The 14,605-nt window shown below is 40.3% G+C and overlaps 1 protein-coding gene across 1 annotated transcript in view; it reads right to left on the bottom strand.

Moving 5' to 3' along the window:
• The window catches only part of SUSD4 (sushi domain containing 4), a 106,640-nt gene that overhangs the window by 18,240 nt on the left and 73,795 nt on the right, over nt 1-14,605 (bottom strand). The window contains exons 5-7 of the mRNA XM_009333703.1: nt 13,047-13,259; nt 5,467-5,646; nt 1,661-1,849 (exon numbers count right to left, since the gene is read on the bottom strand). Coding sequence (XP_009331978.1) covers nt 1,661-1,849; nt 5,467-5,646; nt 13,047-13,259 — 582 coding nt within the window. The remainder of the gene's footprint in view (nt 1-1,660; nt 1,850-5,466; nt 5,647-13,046; nt 13,260-14,605) is intronic.

Here is a 14,605-nt window from a genome sequence, read left to right as displayed (position 1 = left end):
GTGAAATCACCATGGAAAGTTTTAACATTTAAAGAGCGCTGGATTAACATTAACGTTAAAAGGGAGTCTGGATCTAAATCAAAACTCAGGAGGCCTCCCAGATGGCCTTGACCCAGCGTCTGGCACACACTGATCCCCTTATCACAGATCATCATAGTTGACTGGGGATGATAACTTTTGACATGTTATTTAACATGTAGAACGGTCAGGGCAGCAGTTCTCATCTCATGTTTTAAATTATCAAGGAAAAAGAGCCTCTCCATGACTTTATAATACAAGCAAGAAACAATGAGCACATGAGTTTTCTTGGGTATTTTGATAGGAGCTGGAATGCTCACCTGTGTTAAGTGAAGGTAAGACATGACTTTTCCTGCTTCATACACCTGAGTTTCTGTATTTTAATGCTGTTACCTTCCTAACTAGAGAATTGTCATTTTTATCAAAACAGTTACACTGTTTGGATTAAGCCTAACAGGGCCCTTCTGATTTTTTAATGTATTTTCCATGCTATAAACAACAACAAACAAACCTTCCAAAAGTGGCTTACATAGACCTGATTTGGGATTAATCTTTTATGGCGCGCTAAAACAAACAAACAAAAATCATCTTCTTATGTCATTCCAAAATTGCAAAGGCATTTTTGAATTTTGGAGCTTGAACTGTCAGTTAAAAATAAGGATCATTTTATTATTTTTGTGCAGTATATCACTTTGTTAATGGTGTTGGCAATTTTTTGCACTTCCAGAATGCTTAGCATTTAGCTCAGTGACATAAGCATTATATATGAATTCCTATAATGGCTTTTAGCTAAATTCTACATATAGGTAGCTTCCTTACAGGCTTGAAATAGAGCAAAAATGTAGTCCTTTTAGGGGAATGAAATGCAGAGGATGTATTTGGATTCTGATGACTTCCTAGGGTGTTTCATTCAAGATGCAGTATGAAGATGGAGGAAGGTAGTTCACAAGGTTTTGACAGTATATGGAGCAATCCGTTCGGTGTCCTTGTTTTAAATGTATGGCATGCAAATATAAATGCACTACAATATCCTCCATTCCAGCACTGCAGCTATAGTCACAGATTATTCCTTTTGGCTTGGTACGATTTACCTCTGTTTCACACTGAATGGTTTTTATGTTCCTAATCAATAAATTAGCTCAGTCATTTTAGTTGCAGATCCTTCTTTAAGGTTAACTACTATGAGAGACAAATATTCAAGCATGCAGCATCGTGTAGCACTGAATAATGTTTGCAGCTGGCACAGCCCAAACTAAGAGTTTCTATGGAGTATTTTTTAGTTTGTCATGGAAATCTATCCGTATCTATAGAAACTCTAACACAAATGTGCATTCCATAACTTCCTCAGTACTTTTATTAGAAAAGCTGCAAAGAATTTACATTTTAAGAGCAAAGCAATCATTGTTAAGAGCGTCTCCTCTTGCACTTTGGACACCAAAAGAGCAAATATTAGTCAGGGAACACCAAGAGCTAACAGTGCAGTGAACCACAATAGGTTGCACGCAACAAAACCCAGATACACTCTGCATGGCCTGCGGAAACATTACATATAGCATAACAGTGGTTATAGCCCTGAGTTAAAATCATATAGAGCATGCTGATTTTGCGAAATTGAAAGAAAAACAAACAATAAGACATTTACCTTCCACATCAAGGCACCTAGGTGGGCTATCTGACCAGATAAGGTTATACATGCACTCAAGGAACTCTGCCCCTTCTAGTTTATATCCAGGAAAGCATTGATAATACACCACTGTTCCTACGGGGAAGGAGGACTCGAACTCAGATATGTTAATGTAACTATGAGGAAGAACCAACGGCCTCAGGCAACCTGCAAATTAAGAAGAGGGAGGTATCTTGTATTATAAGGTCGTCTATATTGTATATAATCTTGTATTATCTCAGTCGTCTTCACACATCTTGGTTATAATTCCTAAATTGAGGAGTGCAATATTTTTCATCTTCTCTACTGTGAATGGCATGCCTGCATGATCTCTCTCAGATACATATGCCTCATTATCCTGTTTCAAACCCTTTTATTGTTTAGCCCACACGCTTTGCTAGCGCGGGCTTCACTCTCAGCAAATCCAGGAAAGGTTTACTGAAAATGACAGCATTTTGTTTCACAAACATTCACTGGTTTAGCAGATGGCAATGTCTTATTGAGGTAGAATCTTTAATAAATAAAGATTGTCATTTATATAAACCATGAGTTTTATTCCTCCTCTTAAAACTGACAGGCATGTAAACCATCTTTAATATTAAAACTGCTCCTGTGACAAAGTGCACATACTGCAAAAGATTTGCAGACAGAATTAACGATTTTGAAATTCCAGTTTGAGAATGTCTAAAGGGACGTGACTTCCTGTGAGCAGTCCCACGATAAACACTAAACGAGGTCTCAGATTAGGTTATCAAGAAGTTAAGGTACCTGTTACCACCAGAAATTGTAAATGTAGTCAGAGACTATGTTCTACTTCTGGAACTACTTCTGAGGGATTTGTACCATGGATGGTACTGAGCTGTGACAGTTAAATGGTCACCAACCATATTTGGTGCAAGAAATAACAGTGAATTTAATAGATGACATGACTTTATAACATGTCATTCACATACGTTTAGAGTCTGTTTTGAGCTGATATTTAGATAAGAATTTGTACTAGAGAAAAAAAGTAATTCCTCACGGCCATAGAAATGACCCGCTGGGTAATACTTAATCCTGTTGATTTTTTAATTTGCAGTAATGTGGAGGAAAGATGATTAGTAATCAGGGAATGAAAAACAGTATTATAAAGTTATGAGACTAATAGGAACTGCATTATGGCAATCCATAAATGGGTCTCTTGCCTCTACTAGGAATTTGTGAAGGGTGTTCTCAGGACTCTCATAATTTTAAGCCTGAGAGGGAAACTAAAATCAGTCTGAGAACTTCTTGTAAGATACTGGCATCTAAAAGAAAAAGTCTCGGCAGCACTTCCAAGTGGTTATTTTCTTGCAATGGTTTTTTGAGGGAGAGGGATGAAAGCAAAAGAAAACAACAGAAAAAGCTTGAAAGCTTTTTACAGCACACTGTACTACCAGAGCAATGGGTTTGGTAGCTGTTTTACTAGCTGGTTATCTCCTTGTTCAAATAAAGCTTCGAGCATCCTGTCTACAGGCTACTGCTTGTACCCCTGATCAAGTACGCCCGACACATAACACACCGGTTCCTGCAAACTGAGCAGCCCACTGAGCAGGGCAATATAAGCAGCCTCCAGTGGGACAGAAAGAGGGAGACTTTCTGAGACTCCTGACTTCTGAGTCAGGAGTCTGACTGACTGAGTCTGAGACTGAGCAAGACTGAGCTTACTCTCCTCTGAACTGTATCAGGGAAAATTTTGTCCTGCTGGCTCACAATTTTAATGCTCATTGGGGGCAGGACAGAGATTTACTTGAATTTGTATGAGAGCCAAGTGTTTGTGAAAATCCCTAGGTCTCCAAATACCTCAAGCTGCTTGAAAACTTCATTTTGACATTTTTTTGCTAAGCAATTCACATCATTCCAGATCAGTAATTATCATTATTATCTCATGGCAAAAATAGTTTGAGGTTGGATTCTTATATACTCTACAATCCTTTCCCACTGCTCTGCCAGAAAAAAGGCATCTTAATGTCATGAGACTCCCCTGCCTGTTGTAATCAAAGGGCCATAGAAATGTAATTGACAGCCTACCTAGTGCAAGTAGACAAGTGCCTTTCATATTATTAGTGCTTGACATAGTGAAAAGAAAATTCTGGAGTCAATTTTGGAACAGGTTTATAGAATTTGGCAAAATATGGCAGATACTTGAATCTGAATTGCCTATTCTCTACCTGTTTGGTAGTTACAGCACTTTGCTCTTGTGCAATTGATTTCATAACTTTTATTAGCACCGCTTCTATTTTTAAAAGCAGTTAATATTGAATATTAAGTAGCAGCAATTGATTATTTCATAGTATAAATACAGCAACAGAAGAAAGTAACAACTGGTACTTGGGGTACTTCTGCTTACCCAGTCAATACTGGCTCTCACAAAATTTCCACCTGGATCTTTGGCAATACAGTACCTACAAATTAATCTCATTAGCATTCATCTCACCTAACTGCAAGTCTTAATCTTCCTTAATTAGATGTGAGGTGCACCCACTCCCAAAAATGGGCTGTATACATCATACTGCCACATACCATGCCATTGCTGATAAGATACCCCAAAACGAGTGCCCACTTTTTTATGGGTTTGTGAAAACTCCCCTTTTCTGTTGGCCCTCTTCAGATACACTGAGCTAGCCCCTTAATGTGCCTAAATTTTTACATGCCCGTACCATAGTCTACCACAAGACCTTGAGACACAGTTTGATGTGCCCCAAACTGAGAGTCTAGACGTGGAGACCCATACAAACTAAGCTCCTGTAACTTCAGACTCTGGCGCCCATTAATCTCACCATTTTACAGCAGAAACGCCAAGCCGTGACTTTTGTGTCTCACCCTGCCACCGTCACTCCTGAGAAGTGTCCCAGCTCCCCTGCCTGCCTGCCCAGACTCTGCAAATTGATGTGACGGTGTAAGTGACTACAGAGAACTGTCAGCTTTGGGAGACGACAGATGGGTTTGAGGAAAGTTAATACTAACCCAGTCTTCTCCTTAGCAGTTAAAACCTCTCCATGCTGTTCAGCTGGTCAAGCTTGTTACCAAGATGTGCACTGGTTAAAACCAAGTCAATGGTACTAACACATGCGTGTAAGAAACATAAAGGTAATAGCAGCCCAGGGTTATTGAATTTCCATTCACTAAAGCTGCCTTACCCCCAGCCATTTCTCACAGTCTAAGCGAAGCTGGGATCCCATGTTACTCGTACTGCTAGCTCTACAGCTAATGGCTTTTCTGGCCAAAATCATTCCCGTGCACACCCTGAATTTTCAGTCAATACGTATGGGTTTAATAGACTGTGAACCTGATCAACAACTCTGCTGAAAACTCTGATAGAAGAACAGGTTCCAGCTTCTCTCCTCTACCCCTGCCCACTGCACAAGGAAAAGAAAGGTAAACCGCAGTCAGAAGCTTAAACCTTTCCAGAAATTAATTGGTGCAAAAATGTCAGTTGCCCATCAGATCTTTTGCTGAACTTCTGGCTGATTTAACCCTGATTTTTTTTTTAAATGCAATGTATCTGTGTCAGATTTTAGACTAGCAAACAAAAAGCAATAATTAAAGTATTATTTTAAGTATGGATATGTTCAGAAAGTGGCGTCTTCTTTCCTGCAGTGAGCAACGGGGGAGGAGAAATCAAAAAATCTTAGCAGAAGCACTATTCAAATATTGTACAGTGGGACTTATCAGATCACTGACATCCTTACAATGGTAGAAAAAAATATTGGCAAACTATCACAAGGTGCATGAGCTATAAAACAGGATGTGCTGGTGTACTAAACCTTGACAAATGGGCAGATTATCCCATGTTCCATCGTCTTGACATATTGAAACCATGTTGTCTAAGTCAGGGTAACGAATCTGGAATCCTTCATGACAGCTGATTATTAACTTATCGCCAGTCCTGTATGTCTTGTTATGAATCTCTGCATCTTCAACATGTGGAACAAGGCAATCTGTGACTTCATGAAAAAGAAAATAGCAACTTAATTAAAAAAACATGGCTAGCTATTCAATAATCAAGATCTTAAGCAAAAGTTATCAGTCAATGTAAGTGCCCTGCTTAAACTGTTTGGAAAATACATGCATTTCAGTAAATACGTCCTTTCCCTAGTCAACCATCAGTTAGAAAGTCTATAGCACTGTAGTAGAAGCTGACGTGCTACAATAATGGATCATTCCCCCAGACTTTTTTAAACAAACAAAATTAATAGCATTTAGAAAGACTGTTTTTAATTTTGTCCTTCCATTCATCATGTGTACAAATTACACCGCACAGTCTGACTATCCCAAAGTCGCATGTGAAGGCAGACTCTTTGACAGCACTAAGGACAGGATGAAAGAAAAGATAAAATACAGATATGGCATGAGGAACACAGAAAAACTGCAGTTTTAGCAGCGAGACAGATGAAAATCAGGTACATTTACAAGGGTTTATCTAACTCCATTCCACAGAGTTCATTATGAGAATATCTTCACTTTAATCTCATTGATTCTGTTTTAAATCAGATAATTTTATGCGCCTGAATTCATATGCCTTTAGAAGGCATGATTTTTAAGGCCCTGAGCAGCATCTCAAGTGCTTGTAGAAGACTCTCAACAAGGGAAATGACTGCAAACCTCTAGTGATATACAGGCATGGGCTCTATTACCTGTCTGTGATACATGTATTGGACAGTCTTGAGTGACAAAGACACCAAAATATAAAATAAACCCCAGAAGACTAAAAAATGAAAGATGTGGTGGAAAATGGAAGGAAAGGGTGAGGCAGGGTAAAAATCCTTCTGCTAATACTGAATAATTAAGAGAAAAGCCAAGAGGATACGAAGGAGTAGTCCAGGTGACTCAAAGTTCATCCTCCTCATAAATGCAAAGTGAGATTAAACAGAAGAGAGGAAAAGATTAAATACTGGGAAAATATAATCAAAATTATCTGTTTGTCTGCCAGTAGTCAATCCATGACAGAGATGGTGATAAAAGTTTCCAGGCATCAAAACCCACAAAGTATTTCAAATGAAAGCAAGACAATAAAAATATTATAAGCCTGTTTTATGCCCTTTTTCCCAACACTTCTACTACAAGACCAATTATCTTCATTTAGGAATGCAATATTTATAAAAAAAAAAAAATTGTTTCAGAAGTCCCTTGAGACTTCCATAAAAGAGAAAGTTTCTGCCATTTTCATGCGTAATTCTCGCTGAAGAGGAAGAGGCAACTCTAAATTTGTATTTAGCAATTAATTGAGTAAAGTAAAACAATAGCAACAGCTTGCTTGTTTCCTTAGAAGCACAACTAGAAGCAAGATAAACTGTCATTTAGCATAGCACATGCAAACTACTAAGACCAAATGTATTTCACAATGCATTTATTTATTTAGGCAAACTAGGGGATCTATTATTCTGAGACTCCATCACTGAATTGTACTAATCTGAAGTGGAAGAGTGTTGCTTCCCCAGTTAAAACATATTTTCCTTTGTACCTTCCCATTATAGGGATGTTTTCTAAAATACATTGTACTTAGCTAACGTTTAGTATGGGGCCTGGAAATATTATTAGTCAAAAATTCTCCCATGTCTCTTGTTCCTTTTAGCTCCTTGGCTGCTGCTGCAGGTACCTCCTGCTGCCTCTAACGAGAAGGGCTGGCAGTCTGCCAGGTGGTCTGAGAACTTGCAGCAAGACGTTTTATTGGAATTTATTCATTTATAAATGCCCAAGTCTGGGAGGATGCGTACCCTAACAGAAGGTTATAAAACGCACTGGGCTGAGGATGCAGACGCCACCTTCAAAGACGGGACAATTTTCTCTGTGGCAAGTTAATCAGCAGAGGAGACAGCAGAGGATGCCCCATAAGAAACGCCTGACGCTACTAAGCCTTGAATGCTGTCACGAAGAGGCTGCCCTGGGCACCCCCGAGGATGGGAGGAGATAGATGGGGATCCTGTTCCGCGGCCATGCAGGAGGAGGTCAGAGATGGATGCCAGAAGATAACGCCGGTGAACAGCTCACTCTCTTGGCATAACAGCTTTCTGTTGCTATACAAATAAAAGAGGTGTGTATACATACACTGCAGTAAAATATGAGATTTCCTTTTCAAAGCAGAAGAAATTGATCCTGTAACAATGATCTATTACAGCGACTTCATCCCCATTATTCCAAGTAACAGCTATAGATCGAATCGTTTTAATCAGCTAGAAGTTGGCAGAGAACAGTGATAAGTTGCTCACTGTACCATCCTTCGCCTGCGACATCCTGGCTGACTTTGGTAACGGGCCTGTTACAAGCCCCAGCTAAACGCGAGACCAACGGACCACAGTATTACAGCTCTGTTTCCTGATGCCTCGTGAGTAAATGCTGGCTGAATTTGTATTGTTTAGCACTTAGTCAGGCATAAACTGCAGTAGCCGCCTCTCCGCAAACAACTGGATTAGCTGGCACAAATTCTGCTTGGAAAAGCTGAGAATAAGTGACTGGATTTTAAAATGTCCTGTCCTAGAAAATAAACTGCTTTATTCCAAGTACTCTTCAGCAAATCCATGGAAGCTGCTAAACCATTTAAGGGAATACACGGTCTTTAACCAGCACCGAACAGCAATGGCTATGACTTACACTCCTTTCTGGCAGTTTTACATGATCTGCTTACATCTACCGTGTGAATATTAAAACGGGTCAGCCAAAAGAACGCCCTAGTTAGGAACACATTTCTTATCTTGCAGAGGCACAAAGAGGTGGGGTGCAGCTGGCAGGCCTGACAGCCTGCCAGGTGCAAGGGCTCATCTTGACCTAGCTTTCATGAAGGTGCAGCTTTGTACATTAGGAGTTCTTGGCTTTAGCAAACCAAGTGTGTCCTCCATCACAGGAAGATTGGTCTGAAGAGTAAAATCTGTTAAACACTGTAGTTATAGTGCTTTAGTTTATGTGCAAACCACGCATCATCTCTCAGAACTGTTTCTTCCAGCCCATGGGGAAGGAGAACCACCCTCCCTCCTCCCAAGAGCACCTGAACCATAAAGGCAACTCAGAAGGAAGGCATGACCTGGACACTACGGAGATAGCCACACCATCCATGGGTACCACGTGGCTTGGCATGGCTTGTGTCTATTGCAAGTGAACTCTTACCCTCCAAAAATTGTCCCTGGTCCACGCTAATCCAGAAGGTCCTTGTAGGAATTGCTTGGGGAGTACTACTTGACATTGGCCAAAACCATGTCAGGGACCTTTCTAACACTGTAACAGTATGTGCCATTGAAGAACAGCGCCTTGGCCCGTGCTCTGGCACTGTTTTGTTTACTAGCCTGTATATAAACTCAAATGCAGAGATCCAGTGCTCCTACGTATCTCACTGTGGAGCGGTCTCTGAATTAGCCTTGACTACATCTAGCCACAACATTGACAGGCTGGAACGGAGAGCAACAGGGAGAAAAAATGAAAGGAACATCACGAAGAATGGGTTGAATGCAGGGACAGCTCATCTGGACCCTGTGCTCTTAAAAGTAAACATTTAAGGTCGGTATTGTCTCTTGCTTTTCACTAGTGTTAAATCCACAGTACTGTGTTAGTAGAATAGTTCTGTGGATGGCAAACACAGTATTTCAGTGCGTATTAAATAACACCTTCTCTTTATTGTCTTCGCTTGTATTACAACAGTGCACAGAGACTTTGCCTAAGATCTGTGGCTGTTGTGCTAAGCACAGGTTACAAACATCATATAGTGCTTGGAACCAGGTTTAAGGATCGACAAGCACTGGTCAAGACAGATAAGAGATGGAGAAATATAAATATTTCAGTCATCTCACAGATCCAGGGACAAAGGCAGAGAGAAATGAGTGCTAAATGTCATACAAGAAAACTGTAGCCAAACTATGTACTAGTCCACTACTTTTACTGCAGGTTTATCATCCCTGTCACTGGGAGAATGAGGCACTGAGGACATCTCGAAGGCATCTGCCAGCAGAAGCACTGGGAGAGAAGGGTACAGCGCTTCGCTTGGTTGCCATCGCCACATACACTGTAAATTTAGATTCAATCTCATAGGAAAGAGGTAGCATTTGTTCCAAGTAGGGCAACAGTCTCAGCAGCCACATTATCACAGTGGGAGAAGATTAGATTAAAGTGTGAACAACATGACATATTGCTCTTAAACAGTAAATACAAAATTCCTACCTTAGAGCTTTGGTATTTATGTGCATAACCGTGTTAGGATTGATGGAAGTTACAATCACAACATGCTGTAGATCAACATGAGAACGTAACACTAAGCACACAGATTTTTGACAGGGCATTTATTGGGCACCTAGTCATGCAACTTCCTTCTCATACTGACACTTAAAATCTCCTGCCCTTAATGAGAAATGACAGACCTATAAAATCAAATTGATTGGATGAAGAGCTCCAGGCAAATGTATTAGTTTTAAAATCAATTACATTCTGAAAAGGGTTGCTTTGCTTCCTTTGGCAAATAGCATTTGTTTGTGATTAGAGATTGTTCTAGTAAACACATAATGACAATTAAATGTACATAACATATAGACATAAAATTATATGTAACCATCCATAGTTGAATCCAAACTTCTGAGATGAACTTAAAATGAACTGCAGTATTGAGTGTTTTTACTGTTCAAGCTCAGCTGGCAATATCTGACATTTACATATACCGGGATGAGAGGCATGTATAGCATACGATAGCAAACATGGCAATCAGCCCCTGCCTTAAATGGGTAAATGCAATATAAAGTTCATTTTGCCTTCTGATAGCTAATGATGAATGGTAAAACATTAACTTCTTACTTCTCCAGTAGTTGCTACAAATTTCAAATTTCTTTTTATATATCATTACAGAATTTCTGCAATGAGGGCTTTTATGTATGTCATTAAGACAGCTGAGAATTACAAACCCTGTTATAATTCCTCCTTAACTGCTCTCCAGATGTGCCCTGCTACACTACCCACCTCCCTGTCGTGCTCCTCTCTCATGATTCTGCTCCCAGTACACAAAAGGATCACTCTAAAATGCACTTAAGCAAATGCTTAGGTCTCATGGATCGTCACTGAACCTTTGCTTAGTATTTCTTCTGAATCAGTGGTTGTATTGTGCATTGGAAAGAATCCAATTCTGTCATCTATTTTTTTTTCTTATTGCTAAACCCTAGGATTGTTTTAATAATACCTGAGGTATTATTATACTGTTAATCAGGAAAGTACTTAAGCACTTGCTTCACTAAATTCTAAACCAGGGTCCTACTCTTCAGTCCAAATAATAAAAAGCATTTTTGCGTATGCCTAACTTTGAGCACAGAACTTTAACAAGACTAATCACATAATTACAGTTATACTCAAACTTAAGTGCTTTGCTTGATCAGAGCACTGGCTTGCAATCCTTTTTAAGTGTTCTGTGCTGTAATGATTATCTCTTAAGCAACTGTTGTCACATCATCCATCACATTCTCATCTTCCAATTTCTTTCTTTTTTAAAAACACCCAGCTCAAGTGTTGAGCACACTGACATCAGTGGCAGTTTTGCTGTCGATGGCATTGTGATCAGAAACTTCCTCCACAGATTTCCACTGGACTGGGGGGGGTCTGGGAAGAGGTTTGAATATTCAATAAAACATGTTAATGCTTATTTTAACAACTGCAGTGGATGACACAGGTACTATTTCAAAGATGCACATCAAAATTCCTAGAAGCTACCTGCAGTGGTTAAGAAAACAGATTTTCCAAGCATTATAGCTTTTTCTGGTAGTTCAAATACCCAGTTTAGACATATGCTGCTGTCACGCTACATGTATTTTTTCGTAAATAACCACGAGATGAGAGACAAGGGCATTTATGAAAGATGGCTGTAACAGGAGAGGGCGTGCATTTCATACATACGTTATTTTTAAAGGCATCAGGTTGGTTCTTTGAAGCTGCCCCGCGCCCTCATTATGACCAGGTGTTATTGGCCCCCGTTGCCTTTATGTCCTACACATCAACTGTCGTCTCAGTGCACACCCCGAGAGAGCTCAAGACTGTGTCCCTCGCGGCTCTGTAGCCTGTGGTCTCACACATGTCCCCGAGTCCGTATTTTACCAAGACCTCTCCTGCCAGCAGGGCAGCTACCTGAAAGTCCATGGACTACTTACCAGCTGCCCCGGCTACTCTCTCCAATATCTCATGCACCACTTTCACACAGACCACCGTTGAGGGTTGTTCCCTTCACGTGCACCTCCTGAGCATCGTCCTCCCAGGCCTGGCTTGCTCCTGTCGTGGCACATCCCTTCACGCACCCCTGTTCCGGCACAGGATTCTCATACCCACCCACCCATCAGCATAAACAAGTACTTGCAGTTTTTATACGTGCTGAGTGATGCATGATCCTATGTGGTAAGTGTGTTTATAAGCCACATAAGTCTTTGACTACTTTTGAATGAAGTCCCTATGTTTATCTGATTTTAAGTGATGGAAGGCATCCTGAAACAGAATATATCTCGCTCCACCTTGAAGACAACAAGGCAATGGCTAATGACTTCAGTGGAGAAGTCACAACACTAAAATGTACATGCTTGATTTAACTAACACTTTTCATGTCTGTTGATTTTAATAGCTCTGTTGACCAAAAATAAATGAAAAAAAAGAACAAGTTACAGCTTTAATATACTTGGTGAAATAAATCGTTTGTGCTGCTTGGATGTATTTTTGGCCAAAATCTACATTTGTGATATTCAAATCAATCCTGCCTCTATCTAACTCCTAGAAGAAGAAAGTAATTTAATGTCCTAATTATTTAAAACCAAATACAATTTCCAAAATGCAATACAATAAAAATAAATTGGTTTATGCCACAATAGTCTGAATTATCTCAAAGTAAACTTCTCTGTGACTTTAAACTTCTGCAGTCCAGGCGTATTTGATTTTCCTACTTGAATCATGCGCATGTCATAAAATGTAATTGTTTAAAACTCCTGATTAGCAGCAACAGTAGCACTGGAAATTCATTATGTTTTCCTAGTGAGATATTACAGAAAGGACTGTTAAGTGGACACCTTTAACAAATAAACAGTTTACTGATACTGGAGGTTGTTTTTTCTCTCTGCATCAATTTGTAACTAGGTAAAAGGAGAAATATATTATCTTTTTTCCTTCAGATTTCTTGATGTCCCTTTCAACACATGTGCATGCGCACCCACACAGCCTCTCACAGTACAAATTTAACTGACAAATGGGGATTATGGGTGGGATGGATGGGAAACGGAAGTATGTATCAAATAAGATGCAGTGAAATGGACACCAGTCTTCTGTGTTTTGTGCTGAGACACACGAACATGGTACATGGACAAGTGAGAAGAACTGACACTGATGAAGTGCTTGAAGAAAACTGACTTACCTTCTTGTAGGCACACAGGTTTATCACTTGGTTTCCAGCTCAGGGAGCCATTAAAGTGTCTCACACAAAGTTTTTTTGAAGTACCATTAAGCCTGTATCCTTCTTGGCAATGAAACCGGACTACCACACTTTCAAAGAAAACACCTGCACTGGGTGTCTTGTATCCATGTTCAGGAGCTCCAGGATCAGCACAAGCGTGTAGGTCATCAAACCCTATGTCAGACAAAGACACAATCAAACTGTGTTCATTTACTCCTTGTGCAGCCGTAGTCGTGCTTTTTCTAGGTTCTTCCATTTGATACTTAATTTTCACGACGGCCTCACATCATCCATTAATGACCACTAGCAACCCTATTTGGGTACCGGGTACTCCAGACTCGAGAGAGGACCAACCTCCAGTTACAGCAGAAATACTCAGGTGACAGAAATACTCCCGTCTTGTCGTGCAGCTACTGAGGAAGCAAAGTCAACCACACTCCCCAGTAGCTGACCTGGATAAAAATAAAGCACTTGACCCAACCTACCAGTGGGGATTGCACAGTAATGTATCTGTAATTACTCTTAGGAACTATGGGATTTTGGAGGTCTGGTACAGTCAGTGGAAAGAATAACCACGTGTCAGAAGCCAAAAGGAAGAGGAAATAAAGAAAAGGGCGTGAAGCCTAACTGCCGTCCAAAGACATAGTAACTAAACCAGAAGATGAGCTGCTAGGTACCAGATCATGAGCTGGGAGGGAGCTCTACCACAGGGGAAAGGGACACATCCAGTGCCCCTTTTGGATGTATGTGATCCCCCTATCACGTTGGCTTGGTGACCCTACCAAATTCTTAAAATGCTGCTATGGGAGCGCTAATACATTGATGCCAGAAGGGAGTTTGTAAAGCCCTTTACTTCCACAAAATTAACTGCAAAATTACAAACAAAAACCCAACAGTTGCAATCATAAAATGTGACTGTTTATCACTTTCTCAAACTCATTTCAATGTAATTTGCATTGAAGCTTTTTTTTTACTGCAAAGCAACAAAGGTTTAGTACAGCACTGAACAAGTACGGCATACTGAAAGAGCAAACAGCTTTGCAACAGGAACAGCAGGCGGGCAATTAATACCGGTGGGAGGGATGCCTGGAAAATTTGAAAATCATCGCATTGTAGCTTTAATATTTTGAGTTTAAAAGAATAGTATCAGAGAGCCTCAGCTAATTCCTGCATGATAAGCATGATGTGCCTCCGTGGTACAGTCAGAGAGAAGGAAGATATTACAGTAGAAGACTTTTCAAAATAAATCTCTGTTTTCTGAGGCCAAATCATTCCCTTCACCAAAGGGTTCGCTGTGCCGTTATGGCAGCCAAATGGAGAGCACTGAAGGTGGTAAAGGGCTCTTACGTTTGAACACTGAATTTCTCCCTTCAGTCTCCCTTCAGCTGAAGGCTGTCAGCGGAGAACAGAAGCACACGCTGAGCCACTGTGTTGTATGTTCAATTACCTGCTGCCGCTGGCAGAGGCAGGGCACACCGTGGGGTCACCAGAGAGGATTGCATTTCCCTGACTCCCTACAC

This window comes from Pygoscelis adeliae, unplaced genomic scaffold, assembly GCF_000699105.1.
Source record: "Pygoscelis adeliae isolate BGI_AS28 unplaced genomic scaffold, ASM69910v1 Scaffold1, whole genome shotgun sequence".
In the NCBI taxonomy this organism is placed as follows: Eukaryota; Metazoa; Chordata; class Aves; order Sphenisciformes; family Spheniscidae; genus Pygoscelis; species Pygoscelis adeliae.
The sequence above is the reverse complement of the archived record's forward strand: the minus strand, read 5'-3'. Positions and strand labels throughout refer to the sequence as shown.